The sequence below is a fragment of the Eubalaena glacialis genome, chromosome 9 (assembly GCF_028564815.1).
Source record: "Eubalaena glacialis isolate mEubGla1 chromosome 9, mEubGla1.1.hap2.+ XY, whole genome shotgun sequence".
Lineage (NCBI taxonomy): Eukaryota > Metazoa > Chordata > Mammalia > Artiodactyla > Balaenidae > Eubalaena > Eubalaena glacialis.
Window position 1 is genome coordinate 23,908,845 of NC_083724.1, and position 19,975 is coordinate 23,928,819.

Genomic DNA, 19,975 nt, shown 5'->3' on the forward strand with positions numbered 1-19,975 from the left:
AGCAGGTTGCAGGCTTCAGGGACCCACTGAGCTCTCTTTCCTCTCATCAATCCATGAGATTCTCACTATTCTGGTGGAAATCTTCCCGTCCTCAAACCCCATTCTTCTTAATGGACTTGAACGTTCAGAAACAAAATCCAAGAAATTTGCAAAATCCTCCCCTGAGGCAGAATGTATAGAAAGAGAAAACCTGTTGCCTGCTTGAATTGGGGGAGGAAAATGGGAAAACACAGAGGGGAAACAATTCATGTTTTATCAATAAAAATATTTTTTCATAAACATCTTTGAATAGGGGCTCAGAAGATGCTGGGAGAGTTATTCAATGAATTCTTAACCTTCTTTATCAATTTTCCCTAGTCTTTTCTTTTTCTCCATGTGCTTTTGAAGATATTTTACTTTTAACTGCTTGTTAACTTTGACATTCCTCTAAGTGACATGGTTGTTGGAACCCTCTTGTGTTTGGTCACCTCCGTTTAGTTCCAATTATTCTTTTCTTTGGATCGATATACTTCGTCTGCCATGTGACTGTTTTGGCAACAGAGAGATAGGACTGACTTCCTATGAGATCTCTGAAGTCTGTTCTGAGGTGTAGGAGCATACATCCTAGAGGAAGGAAACCAGACTGACATTTACATAACTCTCATTCCTTCCATTCTTGACTCCGTCTCTCCAGAATAGACAGTTGGTGAATTATCTCAAGTTGGACTGACTTCTTTCAGCTCATCCTAAGACTTTTTCCTACCCCTCAGTGTTTCACACAAACCAGTTTTCCGTGAGCTACAATAAAGAGTAATTAGTAATCAAATCTGCTTCTATGAAACATGGCTGAAATGGAGAAAAAGAAGTAACGGTTTTACCCGAAGTGCTTTACCCACAAAAAAGGAAAAGAAGGAAAAAAAGAAAGATAGTAACATGCCCCACAGATGGGATTATGACATATGACTGATGACTGTATCCCCTGGAATCTTTCTGCAGCTGGGTTCTTTATGTGAATGGCAAGGAAAAAATAACAGACTGTCCCTCGGTGAATGACGGCAGTTGGCATCATATTGCAATCACTTGGACGAGTGCTGATGGAGCCTGGAAAGTCTATATCGATGGGAAGTTATCTGACGGTGGTATGGGCCTCTCTGTTGGTTCGCCCATCCCTGGTATGTCTTAGCAAAAGGAATATAATTCCATTTGATGCTAGAGGCAGTGGTGCTTTGATGAACATCAAGTTTGCTAAGTTATCTCTCCCATTTACCACCCCCTGATTATCCTGACTGTGAATTATTAGAAGCTTTTCCTAGGTGAGCTGTGTGACTCTGTAAGAAATGCCTTTGGGATGTATATTAAGACTACCAAGATGCGTGCTGAAGTAACAGTGGGTGGTTACTAAACTATCTTCCAAGGAGGAGATTAATTGCTGGTGTTTTTTTGTTGGTTGGTTTTGTTTGTTGTTTTTATTTTAGGTTTGGTTCGTGATCAGTATGCACAGTATACAAGTAGATCCAGAATACAAGCTGGGGCACTGCTAATAGCTGTCCATCTTTTAGGCCCTTTTTCTGATAGAACTCAAACTCTCTTCTAAAAATACTTTTAAACAGATATTTAGAGAGTTTTGTTTGAAGGAATGCAAAAGTATTAAATGTTCCAGTGTTCTCAGCATTGTACCTGGCAATAAGCCTGCACTATCTAGGTCCTTCTGTGACATATGTCATATGAGGAGGAATGGCTGGAGGTTCCCTGTAGTAAATAAGGAGACATTAAATGCGTTTCTGCAGGAAGTGGCATTATCCTGTGAAGTGGGGTGGTGGCTCCTTTTTGTGTTTAATTTAGAGTATTCTTGTTTTTAACTCTCCCTTCTCTGGGTGGTGGGATTGCAGGTGGCTTTTATTTTTCTTCTTTATTCTTTTCTGATATTTTCATAATGAGCATTTATTTCATTGATGGTAAAAAAAAAAAAAGGAATATTTCTATCTCAAAAAAAAATTACATCCTAATAGAAGAGTGAAAAGTAAGTTAAAGGAATAGGAAAATAAAACAAGGGAACTATAATAGTAGCCACCCAAGCAGATGGTTGTCTGACCATAGCAGTAAGAATGAATTACAGTCCATAAATATTGCAGAGCTCCAACTGACAGACCCTAGTTAATGATTGACTGCAGTTTGGGTGACCAGATTTATTGAAGAGTCTGTTGGCTGAGATAGGAATTCTCTCGGAAAAGGACAATTATCGGAGCAGGAATCAGGGGTGGGGGAAGATTCTGTATTTGGTTTTAGGCATACTGAGTTTGAATTTAATCCCAGGAATATATGCAGCTACAAACATAGGTTGATACCACTTTATATCAAATTGAGAGTTGGTTTTTAGTGGTAAGATATGCTTGGCAAGGATTCAGCGTGGTGAATGTTCTTATAGAGTCCTGGAGGGTGTGAAAATTGATCCAGACTTTCTGGGAAACAATTCAGAAACTTTCATCAACAGCTTTAGAGAAACCCTTTGCACGCAACCAACAATTCACTACCAGGAATCAATCGAAAGGAAAGAATCAATGATCTGAACAAATATCTACATATCAATATATTTATCTCAGTGTTATCTTAGTACCAAACCTGGAAACAACCCCAATATCCAATAAGGAGTGGTTGTTAAGTTAGTTAATGAAGAAAATTATGGATTGTTGTGCATTCACGTGATAAAATAGCTATTAAAACTCATGAAATGAGAACATGTTCAAGAAGAAAAGCAAGCTTCCAACATCACATGTAGTAGGCTCCTGTGTTGTGTGTTTCAAAATCTCTCTCACACACCCATACTAAAAAAAATAATTAAAAGAATATAAAACCTAGAAAGAAATACACAAAACTGTTAAATGATTGTTTCTGGGTAGAAGGAATTCTTTATACTTTTTTTTTTTTCAAATTTCCTTCTATGTGTATGTATTAATTTTAATGATTAATTTTGTAAGAAAGAGGTGTAGGTTGGGAAATCATGAATGAGGGCTCTATAGACATGGATTGGCAGGAGTGAGGTCAGATAGGGGGAATAGCTGAAGGAAGAAGAAAGGAGGCTAGGATGGAATCCTGGGCGCATCAGAGTCTAAGAGGCAGGCAGAGAAGGGAGACTGAGAATGAGCAGAAAGGTTCAGGGAGAAGCAGGAGAGGATGCTGTCATGGAAACCAAGTGGAATCAGTCGGGCTCCTGGCAGGAAACACACAAGGAGTGTAACTGAAGAGTTTCATGAAGAGATTGTTTTCAAAGGTGTGGGCATGCTTGAGAACGAAGATGTGGTAGTAAAACACACCATGACTAACAACAATGGAAAATCACAAGAGATGGACATGAATTGACAAGGATGGGGAGTTGTCGCCAGAAAGCAGGCAAACCTGCAGTGATGGGGAGAAATCACCCAGCGGGAGCAATGATGTGAGAGAGAGGAAAGCAACCCCTACCATCTGTTGCCTGGGAGAAACGTATCCAGGAAGTTAAGCTTCTCTCTCATCCCACTTTCTTACCTCTAATTGGTCTTTCCATTGGCCAAACGGAAGCCAGAGGACCGAGGAAACCAGGTGGTGTAGTCCATAGGTGTCAACCTTGGGGACACAAAGCAGAGCGGAGAAGGGGGAAGGGTACTTCTGGAGGGGCAAACACAGACCATCAAGTATGCCAGGAAGGGCAGTTTAATAGAATGAAATGGTTAATAGAAACAGGAGATACAGAGAAGTCACCAGAGGTGAATATTGAAGAGTTCCCATTGGATTTTGCAATTAGGTGGCCACTGGAATGTTCCTTGGAATTGTTGATAGAACTTTAATCATTGTAAGCTGAAGAATAAAAAGATGAAGAGCAGCTACTGGTAATCTGTCATGGAGGGTAATTTCCTAGAACAAAGGAGGCGAAATAGGACTTAGCTATTTTGTTGACATAAAATATTATATGCTTATATATGTATATATCTAGTTTTATAGTTAAATATATATAAATCCAATATAATATTCGAAATCCTCTTTGACCATTTTTAAGTTGGTATATAAAATATTGAATTCATCTTACTGATAAATCATGCAGCAAATGTAGATAATTTAGCTTTTCAATAACTTTCCCTGATACATTTATATAGGCTGTGCCTTCATTAAGTTATCATTTTAGAAATAACAATCAGGCCAGTTTTCCTCCTTTTTTCTCTCCTTTCTCTTTAGGTGGTGGTGCATTAGTTCTTGGGCAAGAACAAGACAAAAAAGGAGAGGGATTCAACCCAGCTGAGTCTTTTGTGGGCTCCATAAGCCAGCTCAACCTCTGGGACTATGTCCTGTCTCCACAGCAGGTCAATTCCATTTTCAGTGTATGACAGTAATGAGATGCAAAGGTACAAACCTAGTACAAATATGCACAGCCTAACGATGCCATATCTTATTGACACCTCTAAGTTTCCAGAACTTACCACCGATATCATTTGATGTTATGGTCGTAGACTAAACCAGGCAGAGATTATCTACAGCAACTTTCAGTGACTCTCCTTTTCAGTCTCTTGGTGATGTTTTACAATTTTATTGGACATGATTGTTTCATGAAATCTTGTGGTTTCAGAGCTAGAAAGAATCATAGAGAAGACTACTTCCAATCCCTCTGACTAAAGAAGCAGAAATTTAGGGCTGGCGCAAGATTACACACAGAGAGTAACAGCTGGGCTAGTGGTTAAAGCCAGTCTGCAGTCCAATGGCCTGGGTTCAAATCCCAGTTTTACCACGAACTCACTCTGATGATTTTGAACGTGTTACCCCATCTCTCTAAGCTTTAGTTTTCTAATCTATGAAAGATAAACAAATAGAACTGCACAGTGGAGTTTGGCAGGATGGAACAAAATCCTGCATGTAAGATTGAGACACTGTTTGGCACATAGTAAGAGCCTGATAAATGTTTGCTCTTATTATTATAGTGGCAGAACTTGCCTAAACCTCAGCTTTCTCAACTCCAGATGAGAGATAGAAGACAGGAGACTGGAAAGGGAGAGCCCCTATAACACCTGAACACACTGCAAAGTTTTAGACAAGAAATTCTATAGGTAGAATTTCAGAATTCCAGTTACAATGAAATATTCGGGAAAAGGAATGATGGGGTGGAGGAGAGAGAGGGAAGGAAGAGAATTTTCCTTTGCTCCTGAAATCACAATACATCCAAAAATCTGCTTCCCACCACTGCCCTCCACACTTCTGTGAAGGTTTTCAGTAGGAAATATAATAACTCTGTATTCCTGAAAAAAGTGAGGTTTATCTAAAGATGTGTTTTTAAACTTTCAGGTGAAATCGCTGGCTTCCTCATGCCCAGAGGAACTCAGTAAAGGAAATGTGCTAGCCTGGCCTGATTTCCTGTCAGGAATTGTGGGGAGAGTGAAGATCGATTCCAAGAGCTTATTCTGTTCTGGTTAGTTTCCTTCTTCCATAGACTCTGCTGTCTCTTGACTACTCTGGGATTTTCTAGCAAAAGGAGACATTTGATTCTCTATTGGTCAAATAGTATATGTCTGTCAGTTTATTGTTTACCTAGTAATTCATTTTACCCTACCTTCATCCGAAGGATCTATTATTTTTTAATAGTTAAATACATTCTGAGTAACAGGGTACAAAATAATTGTGCAGGAAACTTAAACAAAGGTAAAATAAGATAAGGAAAATAGAATGAGAGGAGGGATATAGTTAATTTTTTAAATGCCCCCCGAAGTCCCATCCTCCTGTTTGAGATGGGGTACTCTCTCGGCTCTATACTTCCTAGCTTTCATCTAGGGGCAGGTGGCACAGAGAGAAAAGAAATGGATGTTATGACCCACATACTGAATAGTCAAAATCTGAATGATCAAAAATGCCTCCTAAAATTCAGTGTATTTAAACAAGTTTCTGAAGGTATCCTAGAATTCATGGTTTTTGATAACTCATAAGAACATTTTATTAATTCTAAAATACTATTTTTTCCTTAAAAAATATTCAGCAGACTTCTGCTGGAAGAGGGAAAATTGTTTGTTGACTGCAATAGTTTTTTTTTCCAGAAATTTTGCCTGCCAGTGATCTGGTTACATGTCGTCTTGTTTTAATATCAATAGAGTGGCGCTCAAACGCTGGTACAGCATATGATTTGAAACCCTTAACTTGGTGATGCTGCCACTGTGTTACTGACAAGCTCTGAACCTGCATTCTCTGCCCTCAGATTGCCCACCTTTAGAAGGATCAGTACCTCATCTGCGAACTGCATCAGGAGACGTAAAGCCAGGCTCCAAAATCAGTCTATTCTGTGATCCAGGCTTCCAGATGGTCGGGAACCCCGTGCAGTATTGCCTGAATCAAGGACAGTGGACACAGCCACTGCCTCTCTGTGAACGTGAGCTGCCTTCGTTGAAGGCGTTTCAGTAGCTCTTGAAAAATGCTGGAACCCTAAGAACACTTCTCAGGAATGCTAGATAAAAGTGAAATACTGCATATGCATAGTAGCCAATATAGCAGATATTCATTGAATACTTCCCTTGTGTAATGAAGTGTGCTGGGCACCATGAGGGAGGTGGGAGATGAGGATCCAAAGAGCCCACCACCTGTGAAGGCACCCAGGTGACCCAAGGAACTGGATGGAGGGAAAGACAGGTGTGAGGGCTGGAGCCCAAAGGGAGATGGGTCACTGCTGGGTGGGAAAACAGGAATAGATCTCTTAGGTTGGATACACCCAGTCATTCATTTATTCAACAATTTTGAAAGTACCTAGTGTCAGTGTGTGCTAGACACTGAGCTAAGTTCTGGAGATGCAGCAGTTGGGGAAAAAAGTCTCTCTTCTTTTGGAGTTTACATTGTAGTAGGAGAGGCAGAAAGTAACAAGTACATATAATATTATTTATTTATAGTAAATAAGAACAGCAAGGGCCAGAAGTAAAGGCTCTGAAGAAAACTAAAGCAGGGTAGGGAGATATGAAGTGAGAGGGTGGGGTGGAAGCAGGACTGCTATAGTAGATAGGGTGATCAGAGAAGTTCCTCCAGTGCATCGCTTTCCACCTGATATATCATATATTTATGTGTTTCTTGTGTCTCTTCTCTGACTAGATAGTACACTTTATAAGGCAGGGATTTTGTCTGTTTGGTTCATTACTGCAACCTCAGCATCAGGATAGTGTGTAGCAGGTAGCAGGATCTCCATAAATATTTTTTTAAATGAATGAATTGCATGCCTACTGTGAGCCAGACGCTCTGGGCACAGGTATGGCTGTAGCCTGTCACCACTCCTAAGCGTTCTCAGTCTAATGTTTGTGTGCAATGAGAAGTTCATGCTTAACTCAACTACAAGTTTAATATAAGTAAAATGGGACTTCCCTGGGGGCGCAGTGGTTGAGAATCTGCCTGCCTATGCAGGGGCCACGGGTTCGAGCCCTGGTCTGGGAAGATCCCACATGCCGCGGAGCAACTAAGCCCGTGCGCCACAACTACTGAGCCTGCGCTCTAGAGCCCGCGAGCCACAACTACTGAGCCCACATGCCACAACTACTGAGCCCGCGCGCCTAGAGCCCGTGCTCCACAACAAGAGAAGCCACCGCAACGAGAAGCCCGTGCACCCCAACGAAGAGCAGCCCCCGCTCACCGCAACTAGAGAAAGCCCGCACGCAACAATGAAGACCCAGCACAGCCAAAAATAAAATAAATAAATAAATTTATTAAAAAAAAATAAATAAATATAAGTAAAATGTTCATTGAGTATGTTGCTCCTAATGTAGTTGTCACATTACAGGCATTAGCTGTGGGGTGCCACCCCCTTTGGAGAATGGCTTTTATTCAGCCGAGGACTTCCATGCTGGCAGCACAGTGACCTACCAGTGCAACAATGGCTACTATTTGTTGGGTGATTCAAGGATGTTCTGTACGGATAATGGGAGCTGGAATGGCATTTCACCATCGTGTCTCGGTGAGATAAATCTTGGCAATTACTGTGTGCATTTAATTACTGCATGCATTTAATTACTGTGTGCATTTACTCTAACTCTGTGGGAGACAATTATCCCAAATTCCTGAGGCTTTTATGGCATGCCTTTGTTAATTTCATCTCATCCTCGTGAGCTCTGGGCAAGCCATAGTGACAAAGCAGCTATCCATAGACATGCCAAACATGTTTCAAATTTTTACCAGGCTCAATATTAAGAATATTTATTTCTGTTCTACTTATTCACCTATAAACTGGGGAAATAATAGCTTTTATTGTAGATCTGCTGTGTGATTATGACTATCATATCTAAATTTCATAAAAATATATATCAATATATAATGTGATGCATTAAATGATACGTAATGATTTAAAAGTAAAAACAAATGTTTGCTACATAAGACAAATCCATCAACTTTACTATCTGTAAACTGTCTTCATTTTAGATGTTGATGAATGTGCAGTTGGGTCAGATTGTAGTGAGCACGCTTCCTGCCTGAATACAAATGGATCCTACATCTGCTCATGTATCCCACCCTACACAGGAGATGGTAAAAACTGTGCAGGTAACTAGGCTATGTGTAATTGGGAAGTCTATTTCAATTTTTTAATTCAAGTATATATTGTAAATGTGTGTTATTTAAAAGTAAGACAAATTTTTAACTTCAAAGGGGAGATGGAAAAGAAAAACCACCTTTAAAAGGATACATAAGCAGAGAAAGACAAATATTATATGATATTACTTATATGTGGAGTCTAAAAAAATGTTACAAATGAACTTATTTACAAAACAGAAATAGACTCACAGACATAGAAAACAAACTTATGGTTACCAAAGAGGAAAGCAGGGGGAGGGATAAATTGGGAGTTTGGGATTAACAGATATACACTGCTGTATATAAAATAGATAAGTAACAAGGACCTACTGTACAGCACAGGGAACTATATTCAATATCTTGTAATAACCTATAATGGAAAAGAATCTGAAAAAGAATGGATATATGTATATGTATAAGTGAATCACTTTGCTGTACATGTAAAACTAACACAGCATTGTAAATCAACTATACTTCAATAAAAAAAAATTTGTAATGATACATAAGCAACAATTAAAGGTGCTTTAAACTAGCATTGTGCTTTTGCTAACTTCCCAATTTCTGAAAAACAAAACTGAGAGCCAACTTTATCACCAGACTGTTTAAGAAATATCTACATAATAGAAGAATAATAGAGTGGATTTAGAAATATACGCAATGGCCTCTACTGCCTCAGTCAGAGCAAATAGGATGCTTCATCACCTCTTCACTTTCAGTATCTTTCCTCTGCCTCAGGCACACAAAATTATATCATTGAAAAAACACAGACAATCCTGCCTTACACATCTCTATGTTTTATGATAACCCTTATATATCTTTCTACATTAGTTATGAGAAAGCAACTACCAGAAAACAAATAGACAGAAATTAAAGAGGAATTCTCAAAATCAATCTTATAATTGCTTTTACTTTTTGCAAGGGTTTCAGTTAAGGTCCTTGGCTTATAAGCCAAAAGGATCTTCAAAAAGATTAAATCAGTATATCTTCCCTTTTTGAGAATTTAAGTATTTATTCACTCCTCTTGTTCAGCTCTAGCCCTAAATCTCCCTTTAACTTTTTTCCTTTCCTAGAAGTAGTGACTGACCCCAGATCTACACATAGGAGGCTTAGGATCTGTAGGCTGTTTGGAAGGGGCGGCTGAGAACTTCTCCTAAATGTGCTTTGGGACAGCCTTCACATCAGCTTGAGAGAAGGTCCATTGCTCTTAAAAAGTGGGTATGAGGTTGGGAGAAGGAGGAAGAGCTGAAGCCCTTATGAGCCATGCCCAGGCACCACCACTACTTCCTCGATAAACAGCTTCCTTTTGGGACTGATAAATTTAGTTTCTTTTTCTTATACATTGCTGTTTCAAAATGCTGTTTTTAAAATGCCTATTAAATGTGTGTTCTGGTCTAATCAGCTAGTGTGTCCCTGGACTTCATGCCTTTCCCTTCAAAAGCTTTTTTTTTCTCCTCAGGATTTAACTGGTACCTTAACTGTAGTGGAATTCTTTTGCTATGAGACCTTGCATGGTTGTGTGAAAGCCACCTATTGACCCACAAAAACTGTTTCTCTCTTTCAAGAACCTATAAAATGCAAGGCTCCAGGAAATCCAGAAAATGGCCACTCTTCCGGGGAGATTTATACTGTGGGTGCTGAAGTCACATTTTCATGTGATGAAGGACACCAGCTGATGGGAGTAGCCAAAATAACATGTTTGGAGTCTGGAGAATGGAGTCATCTAATACCATATTGTGAACGTATGTTGAGTAAATTCCCCCATGTTTATGGTGTTTGGCAATTCTAGAAAGTCAAGGTGGAGAAATGCCAAGTGTTATGTTGTCTCAGTATTCTTTGTATTTAAAGCCCAGTATTGGGCTTTTATTTAAATGTGACCAAAAACCTAGAGCTGCCCTTGAGCTTTTAGAGATTTTTACACATACTGGCTAAGAAAAGCAATGCCTTTTGCTTTTCCTCCCTTAAGCCGTTTCCTGTGGTGCACCAGCTATCCCAGAAAATGGTGGCATTGATGGATCATCATTTACCTATGGCAGTAAAGTAATATATAGGTGAGTGTCTAAGATTAACACTACATTGTAGAGTTTGTTGATTACATGCTGGTAGTGATAGAATACTGGAAGAAAAGACAAAGAGTAATCCCGGAGGATGTTTTCAAATTAATATGGAATTAATTGAATTACATGTTTGGGTTTGGATCCAGAGCTCCAGCTTATAGCCAAAAATATTCATTAGCTTGCAGGGCCTTCTTCCATGGCATCCTAGGGACTCATTCTAGACAGGACCACTCTGAAACCAAAAATTTTCTGTTTGCCAGAAACAGACTCACAGACATAGAAAACAGACTTGTGGTTACCAAGGGAAAGGCGGGTGGGGGAGGGAAGGATTGGGAGTTTGGGATAGTAGATGCAAACTATTATATAGAGAATGGATAAACAACAAGGTCCTACTGTATAGCACAGAGATCTATATTCAATATCCTATGATAAACCGTGATGGAAAAGAATATGAAAAAGGGTATGTATATACATATGTATAACTGAATCACTGTGCTGTACAGCAAAATTGACACAACATTGTAAATCAACTCCAATAAAATAAATTCTAAAAAAAGAATTTTCTGTTTGCAGCTACTAATCCATGACACAAACTGGAGACAAGCCAAATCCTAAATCCGTCCTTCTATTTATCACCCAGCAGGATCCCTGTGAGCACGATGCATAGTATTCAACCTTGAAAAAAAATTTTCAAAGCATTATTTCAGTAGGAAAAAAACGTGCTCTAACAATATGTGTAAATTCTTGATCTTTTTGGAAGTTTTGGCACAGATAAACTTACGCAAAATAAGACATTCTGTTCTGTCATTTTCTTTTATCTTCATTAGGTGTAACAAAGGATATACTCTGGAGGGTGAGAAAGAATCATCCTGTCTTGCTAGCAGTTCTTGGAGTCATTCTCCTCCCTTGTGTGAACTGGTCAAGTGCTCCAGCCCCGAAGACATAAATAATGGGAAATATATTTTGAGTGGGCTTACCTATCTTTCTACTGCATCGTATTCGTGTGAGAATGGATACAGGTACAGTCCTAGACACCAGCCAAGCTTCCTACAATACCCTGTTCCTCATTATTTACTCAGTGGTTTTCACTTGCACGTGACTGGCTGGCTTGAAATACAAGTTTTTAAATGTAAAAGATATTCTCAAATGTGTGTGCTTCTTGAGGCTCAGCCTATAGTAAATGCCCAGGGAAACATTCCATCTAATTTTGACTCTGGGACCTCTAATTCAATGTTATAAACGTTCAGACATTAAACAGGAAAGCAAAAAATGTTTATGAAGCATAACACAACACCTAATAAAATGCTTTAGTGATGGATATTTTGGCAAACGAAATATTGCATAGGATGTCGTAAAAATCATGTCAAGATAAGGACCAGGGTCTTTAATACTGTTAAGAGGTTAATTTGATTAATGGGGTGTGTGTGTGTGTGTGTTCAAAAAGAAGGGACAATATCTCTGGTGGTCCTGTAGTTAAGACTTCACCTTCCAGTGCCGCGGGTGCGGGTTCAATCCCTGGTCAAGGAACTAAGGAATTTGTTAATATTGTAACAAATTCAATAAAGATTTTTAAAATGGTCCACATCAAAAAAATCTTAAAAAAAAAAAAAAGGGCTTCCCTGGTGACGCAGTGATTAAGAATCCGCCTGCCAATGCAGGGGACACAGGTTCAAGCCCTGGTCCGGGAAGATCCCACATGCCGCAGGGCAACTAAGCCTGTGCACCACAACTACTGAGCCTGCGAGCCACAACTATGGAAGCCCACGCACCTAGAGCCCGTGCTCTGCAACAAGAGAAGCCACCGCAATGAGAAGCCCACGCATCGCAACATAGAGAAGCCCACGCACCGCAACGTAGAGTAGCCCCTGCTCGCCGCAACTAGAGAAAGCCCGCACACAGCAACAAAGACCCAACACAGCCAAAAATAAAGTAAATAAAAACAAAACAAAACAAAAAGAAGGGACAATAAAGAGTCGGGCTGTGATCGAAAACTTAGCCAACGGGATCTGACATGAAACAGATCAAGTGAACAGAAAATGGGGTGAGTTGTACAATCAAAAGCTGGTTGGCGAGTGAAGGTGGATAAGCCATGCCGTAGGCCTGCGAGGTTTTTAAATTCAAAGGAAGACCAGAGGTCAGAGTGATGAGCAGCACGGTTCAGATGCGCAGGCTAATGGCAAGGGCAGTGCCCTCTGACCTCAGTTACCCTGACTTCCTGGGTGTCTGTCTTCCTTATCACTGGATCCTAACCAGCATGTTACCCCTTCTCATCCAAGTAATCTGCTAATGACAGCACCACCAATGAGCACATTGAACCATTTTATCTTGCACCGCAGTTATGTTGTTTTAGCCTACTCATAGTTTTAAATGAATCTATAGCCAGCTGAGATTTCCCTTTTAAAAAAAAAAAAAGTGATTGATTGACTGATTGATTGCCACACGCCATGTGGGATCTTAGTTCCCCGACCAGGGATTGAACCTGTGCCCCCTGCAGTGGAAGCACAGTGTCTTAACCACTGGACTGCCAGGGAAGTCCCAGATTTCCCTTGTTTTTATATAAAGCAATAAAATGGGAAGAAACTTTATTTTTATGTATTAAAATTCCTCAAGTGTCCCCTATTCTCTCCTAAGTCCTTCCTAGTTCACCTCCAGAGCAATAAGTAAATAGCCAACAAAAGAGGTGGCACCATTCTTTCCTGTAGCTTGCAGGGCCCTTTGGTCATCGAATGCTCGGCCTCAGGCAGCTGGGACAGAGCGCCACCTACCTGCCATCTCGTCTTCTGTGGAGAGCCACCGGCCATCAAAGATGCTGTCACCACCGGGAGTAACTTCACTTTTGGGAACACTGTCACTTACACTTGCAAAGAAGGGTGAGTAAACCCAATGAAGGAAAGGAATTTTGGGAGAGGATGGGCCCAACCGCAGATGGGCTCCATTGAATACTAAATTAAATTTCCTGGCAGCCAAAGCCAAAGAGGGCTTTATGTTCTTTTCTTACAACAGAAAGGGAGCATATTCCCCTGTGGAAACAATGTTTTCCTGGAATTAGAGTAATTTATCAAATTAGGCCTTGAATAATGGACATTGGGCAATGCAGTGGAAAATATCTCTATACTTTAATTAGAGATGCAAAAAGCATATTTAAATAGGCATTTGTGTATTTATCCTCTGCCAAACCAAACGCAAGACGTAGGTCACAACATAAAGATGCCACATCTGCATGAAAAAAATATTAAAAAGTTCAGATTTTTAAATTTTTAATGATCTCATTTAATTCAGAGATAAAATGTAAAAAAACAGGAACAGATTACAAAGTGCTTTCATACTCATTGTCTCATTTTATCCTCACAAAAACCGGGTAAGACACAGAGAAAGGAGAGGCTCCCTCTGGGATGGTGATCTGCTTAGGGTCTCAGGCAGGCAGTAAAGAATTGACGGGTGATTAAATCCCAGATCATCTGACTGGCATTTCATTGCTCATTTTTTTCCGTGCTTCCTCAGTAAATGTTTTCACCAGTAATAGTTTATAACTTTCACACTCCAGATTTACCACAGATGCTTTTCATACAGTTGGAACGAGTGGCAGCAGGGGGGCTGCCATTTTCTGGATTTGTGTCTCAGCTCTATCATTCACTCACTGTGCAGCCCGGGGAAAATGGTATAACCTCTCTCTGCTTCTATGAGTTCATTAAAGGTTGATACTCCTTATGGATACTGTGAGGAGTAAAATGATATACTGCATGGACTAGCCAGAAAATAATAACTCAGCAAGCTGTGCCACTATTATGATGTTAGGACAGAAGAGAGGACACAGTTTCATGAAAGTAACATGAAAGTTGAAGTTGTTTTCACCTAGATAGAAGACCGTTCCATTAATACCGGCCACCAGCAGGTGGCAACAATATTTTCTTGCAAAAAGCCCTTGAGAGTCAAATACTCACGTAAATAACGGACAGAAATCCCGGATCTTAACACCTTCTTAAGTGAGAAAAGAAATCTTGAATATTAAAATGTCAGTGTAAGAATTAGCTTTTTTAAATGTATTTTGTTGAAGTATAGTTGCTTTACAATGTTGTATCAATTTGTAGGAATTAGCTTCTGATGGCCCCATCTCTCCCCTGTGGATTGACTCATTTAAAAATTGCTTCGTAACGAGCTACATAGTACTATTTAAGATTAGTCATTTAAATGTTTGTGAAACCTTATCGATATAAATGTTCCGAATAGTAACTAGATATTGACAACTTCTGGGTTTTTTTCTGATTAAGAAATAATGTATTATCACCATATAAAACTAGAAAATAAAAACATATATTTTAAAATTGCCCAAAGATAAATGATACTTTACTATATATCCTACTAGAATTTTGTCCTTGCATATACTTTTAAAGATCATGCTCTTATAAAAATTCCCATTTTTCTTTTTTCTCTATAAATCATTCACTTATATCATAAGAAGAGTTCTATATCTGCCTAATGTTAAGTCTACGTATTATACAAAAAGGGTTTGTTAAAAGAAGCAATAAAGACAATAATGAAAATCACAACAAATCCCTGCATTCATAGAGGGTTTTACATTCTTCAAAGGACATTCCTGTGAATTATCTCATGTGCTCCCTTCAACAAAGAGGGGGATTTTGAAGAAGATATATTATTCCCACTTTATAGTTAAAACATAAAGGTGTTGGGCCATGTTATCGTACAGATTCCTTTTGCTCTAAGCAAATAGACACTCTGTGGAAGCTTTCTTCTCATTGAAAAGATGGAAACCAAATCTGTCACCTCAGTCATATAGCTGTTAAAGGGTATGAGGCCATTTTTATAAAAGTGCTTTATATGTGCATGAAGGTACTATATAAATATGGCTTTATGAATATTTTCTGTGTCATCATTATTGTTATGTAAAGTGATGACATTTTAATAATATAGGGGAAACTATCTTAAGTAGTTAATCAAATTAATAGAAAGTACACATGGTCACAAATCACTACCACTCATGTTTTTTTCCTAAAAGAAAAATATCAATAGCTATTAGGAGATAGTTTCATTTTTCTGAAAGTAAAAATTTTGGTGAGAGGAAGAACACTTTGCCCCTTTACATACACTTACTCTTAGAGTGTTATGAGGGTGGCCAGACTGGAGAGCTCTGTCTTATTCCTTTTTTCTGGACAAATGCCTAATGAAACATTTAAATATGCAAAAGAGCACAAAACCAAATTAATCTCTATTTAAAATTACCTGTGTATCCACCACTGAGATAAAAGTACATGTTAAATTTTTGCCATAGTTATTGTAGATCTCTCTTTATAAAAGAAATACAATATTACAAAAATAACTAGAAGCCACTCTCATCACTTTCTCACTCTTCTCAAAGTAAATGTGCATTTTTTTTCTGTGTTACATATGTATGTCCTCATAAACAAATATTCTGTTGATTTAAATGTTTTAATTTTCGTGTACGTTGTTTCATACTCTGAGTATCCTTTTGAAGCTTGATTTTCGTTTAACATCATGTTTTTTGCCTTTGTTGATAAAGGTAAATCAACAGAATTCATTTTAACTGCTGTATAGTGCTTCCTTGTCAGAATGAGCAATCTCTAAGTTACCCATTTCCCTGCTGGTAGAGGGTTAGTTGATTTCCACTTTATCTGATGATACAGCAGTGCTGAAGTAAACATCGTTGCACATCTCCCTGTCCATAGAAAGAAGAATACCTCTGGCCTAGACACCAAAAGTGAGAATTGTTGGGTCATGGGGCATGCATATTTTTAACTTTATACTAGATAGTCCTTAATATTTATCAATTGTTTCCTTTAGAGTTTGTTTTTTGTATATGTCAAATTTAAGAAGTTTTTCCTACTCTGAGATCATACTCAATTTCTTTGCCTTTCTGCTGAACAACTCAAAGATCTTAGAAAATATTTGTTTCTGTCACCCCTCTCATCTTAAATGTCTTATCACTATCTACATTTTACTCCCCTCGTATTTTACAACTTTCCAAATTAGTCATTTTTTTTAATATACTCAATGCTTATTTAGATTTACTAACATTTTTATGAATCTTTCATACAAAGCATTCATTTTTATGAATTGCTTTTTCCATCCCACTCCTTCCTTTGGGTTTAATGCTTCTACTTCCTGAAGTACATCCTTTATATCTTTCTTTTGGCAAGAGTCAGTATATTACACAATCTTTGTCTGAAAATAATAGTATTTTACCCTTGCTCTTGAATTATAGTTTAGCTGGGTATACAAGTCTACATTAATAGTTTGCTTCCATAAACATTTTTGAAAGATATTTCCATTGCCCTATGACTTCTAGTGTTTCTATTGAGGATTCCATCAGTCTAATTTAGTGGCCCTCAACCAGGGGCAATATTGCCCTCCAGGAACATTTGACAATGTCTGGAGACGTTTTTGGTTGTCCCCGTTGAGGGAAAGGTGCTATAGGAACTAGTGAATAGAGTCTGGGGATGCTGCTGAAACATCCTACAATGCATAGGACAGACCCCCCACAACGAAGAATTGTCTGGTCCAAAATGTCAGTAGTGCTGAGGTTGAGAAACTGGTTGAATTGTTGTTCCTTTATAAGTAATGTGTTTTCCCTTTATTTATTTTTTTAATTTGTCTTCGTTGTTTTGGTGTTTCTCTATGGTATGACTAAAGTTGTACTAATTGCCATTCATCTTGTTCAGGGCTCATTGTACTTGTTACATCTGAGAATTTGTATCTTTCACCAATTTTAGAATAAGCTATTTTCACTTTAAATATTCTTCTTAACTTTCACTTTTCTCTATTTCTGTAAGTTTTATTAGATAAATATTGGAGCTTTTATTTCTACTTTACATGTTTATTAACCTGTCACATTTTCCATCTCTTTAAAAACTTGGGTTGCATTTGGATAATCTCCTCACATATATCTTCCAGTTCACTAATTTTCCTTTCTACTATCTATAATCTGCTTTTGAAATGTGTCCCCTTTTTTTGAATTTTTATTTTCTATATTTTTATTTTTAGAATTTCTCTTTGTTTATTTTTCAACTATTTCTTTTTACATAGTCTCTTCTTTTTAAATAGGATTTTAAGGGTTTTTGTCCTTAATTGTTTGAACATATTTATTTCATATTTTTTTTTAGATTTTAGACCACTTTTTCTATTATCTCAATTTATTGGTGCCCTCATCTTGCTGTTTGTTCTGTCTACTGACCCATTCACGATGGAAAGTGTGCATGTGTGTTTTGTAATTTCAGATTCTGTCCTTATAGTGTTTGGGACTTGTTTGATCTGTGACAGTCCTTTAATGGTCTGAGTATAAGGATTATTTTTTCTTCTAGGTGCCCCAGGAGTATCACCATCCAAAAACCTAATTTTACATTTATTTATCAGTTCAAAGGCTTTCCATACAAAATGAGTGGTATAAACCCTACCCTCAAGTCCACATGACGTGCAGTCCTGGGTTCTGCTACTTTAGCCGGGACTTTGTTTTTCCAGCCAGATTCCCAGCAAATACAGAGATCTCACTTGTCATCTCACTAGGCCTCTAGGTGGAATTTTTCTGGTGAATATCCTTTCAGTGTATGTCCTTCTAGGACATAGATTCTTGCCAGAGACTCAGCTATTACTCTCTATTTCCCCTTTAATGTCCAATCCAAGGGCAAACATAGCATTCATTCACAGGCTTACTCTTCTGTTTTTAATTTCCTCTTCATTTCTGGCACATGGAGATTTCCTTTCTGGTCAGCTAAGCTATGCATTTAAAATAATTTCTGTTGTATTTCATCAAGTGTTATATAGGGAGAGTGTTCAGACAATATTATAGCCAGAACTAGAAGTCAGTGCTTGTCCTCTCTCTCTTCACTCCTTTTCTATCTCTCCCCACCAAGGGATTGATTAGCATAGGTCAACATGCATTATGTCTGTTCTATTCCAGGATGGAATCACTGTGTTCATGTCATGGCTTTTGTGTAATGGCTTTGACATCCTGCTGTCTCCTTCCACTTCCTAAGATGCTGTTGGCCTGATAAGAATTTAGGGCCTATTTCCCTCCCTAGCCCTCTCAATTCCCTCTTCTCCCTTGGGGCTGCCTAACACAGACCACTGACCTACACACCATATAAGCTACCCACTCCTGTTTATTGGGTGCACATACACACATTCTTGTTTTGGTCTCAATATTTTTGTCTTCTTTTATTGGTGTTGTGCTTTGCATGGGCCTTTCCTTGGGTTAAGAAAAGAATATACTCTCTCAAGATTAGGATAGAAGAGCAGAGACTTTAGGAGACTGGAGTAGTAAGATGAATGCCAGAGAAGAAAAGGAATAAGTCTGATTTCTGTCTCCTGCCCTGAAATTGGCCTTCCAAATTCACCTTTTATCAAAACATTACACTGGTGGTTTTCAGCTTTTTGCCTCAATTAATAAAATGGTCACTTGTTTCCCATTTTCCTTTTCATCCTCATGTATACTCTCTTGGTGAGAAACTCAGTAGGAAGGAAGGGTCATCGACATCCTAACATACCGACAGAATGTTTCCCTTTTGAGTCTTCTCAAATATAGACTTTTAAATGCAATTACTGAATATACTACGATAACATTTTTGTAATCTTTTTCAATTGGAAACAGAACTAATTACTGATACAGATTTATACTTTCTATTGCTCTTATTAAATTGCAGCCCTTTAAATATCTAGTATGCTGCTTTTTTAAGACTCTTTTAAGGTTCTTTTTCTCAGAAGAGAAGAGCTAATAACCCACTGGGGAGCCTTCTCACAAAGCTTCCCACGCCTATGCCCATTAGTAGGCATTCACTCCATGAATCAAATCACTGAAAATTGCATCTGGAGGTTACTCTGCCCATTTTCAAAGGATTTTTTGTTATCATTCCAGAAGTATGATAATGTATTACAGCCAGTGTATCCTAAAATGTGTCATTCTATGACATCACTGTAATATCGATGGGACATTTTTCCTTGGAATTATGGAGGAAAACAACTTGTTTTATAATACGTATGGCCTGATTTTTAATAACAGACTGCAAGGGTGTCCCCAATGTCTCTTGAATGAGAATACAAAAGGTCACACAGAGTAAAATTAAATATTTCAATGTTTTAGATTTGTACCAATTCCAATTTTTCCTGTTTTAGTAGCCAACGTATATAGGATGTATCTTATCATCTGTACAAAACTTTATCATTTTTAAGTGATTGTTTTACATAAGCAGGTGAAATATGTCTTCCAGAAATCTTAACACTCATTTAGATTTCTAACATAATGAAATGGTGTGGCAGTTTGATCAGAGACCAGTTATAGTTCTATCTAGGCAATAACTACAAATTAATTCCTGTTTTTTTGGCATTCAGAGAATATATCCTTCTTTAGCATCTTAAAAGACTAACTG

General features: G+C 38.3%; 1 protein-coding gene across 2 annotated transcripts in view; it reads left to right on the forward strand.

Moving 5' to 3' along the window:
• SVEP1 (sushi, von Willebrand factor type A, EGF and pentraxin domain containing 1) overlaps nucleotides 1-19,975 on the forward strand; it is a 180,465-nt gene that overhangs the window by 120,651 nt on the left and 39,839 nt on the right. For both annotated transcript variants that reach the window (XM_061200115.1, XM_061200116.1), the window contains exons 27-36: nucleotides 976-1,151; nucleotides 4,186-4,310; nucleotides 5,284-5,407; nucleotides 6,185-6,355; nucleotides 7,742-7,915; nucleotides 8,377-8,496; nucleotides 10,089-10,265; nucleotides 10,490-10,574; nucleotides 11,408-11,599; nucleotides 13,283-13,450. In XM_061200115.1, the coding sequence (XP_061056098.1) occupies nucleotides 976-1,151; nucleotides 4,186-4,310; nucleotides 5,284-5,407; nucleotides 6,185-6,355; nucleotides 7,742-7,915; nucleotides 8,377-8,496; nucleotides 10,089-10,265; nucleotides 10,490-10,574; nucleotides 11,408-11,599; nucleotides 13,283-13,450 (1,512 nt within the window). The remainder of the gene's footprint in view (nucleotides 1-975; nucleotides 1,152-4,185; nucleotides 4,311-5,283; nucleotides 5,408-6,184; nucleotides 6,356-7,741; nucleotides 7,916-8,376; nucleotides 8,497-10,088; nucleotides 10,266-10,489; nucleotides 10,575-11,407; nucleotides 11,600-13,282; nucleotides 13,451-19,975) is intronic.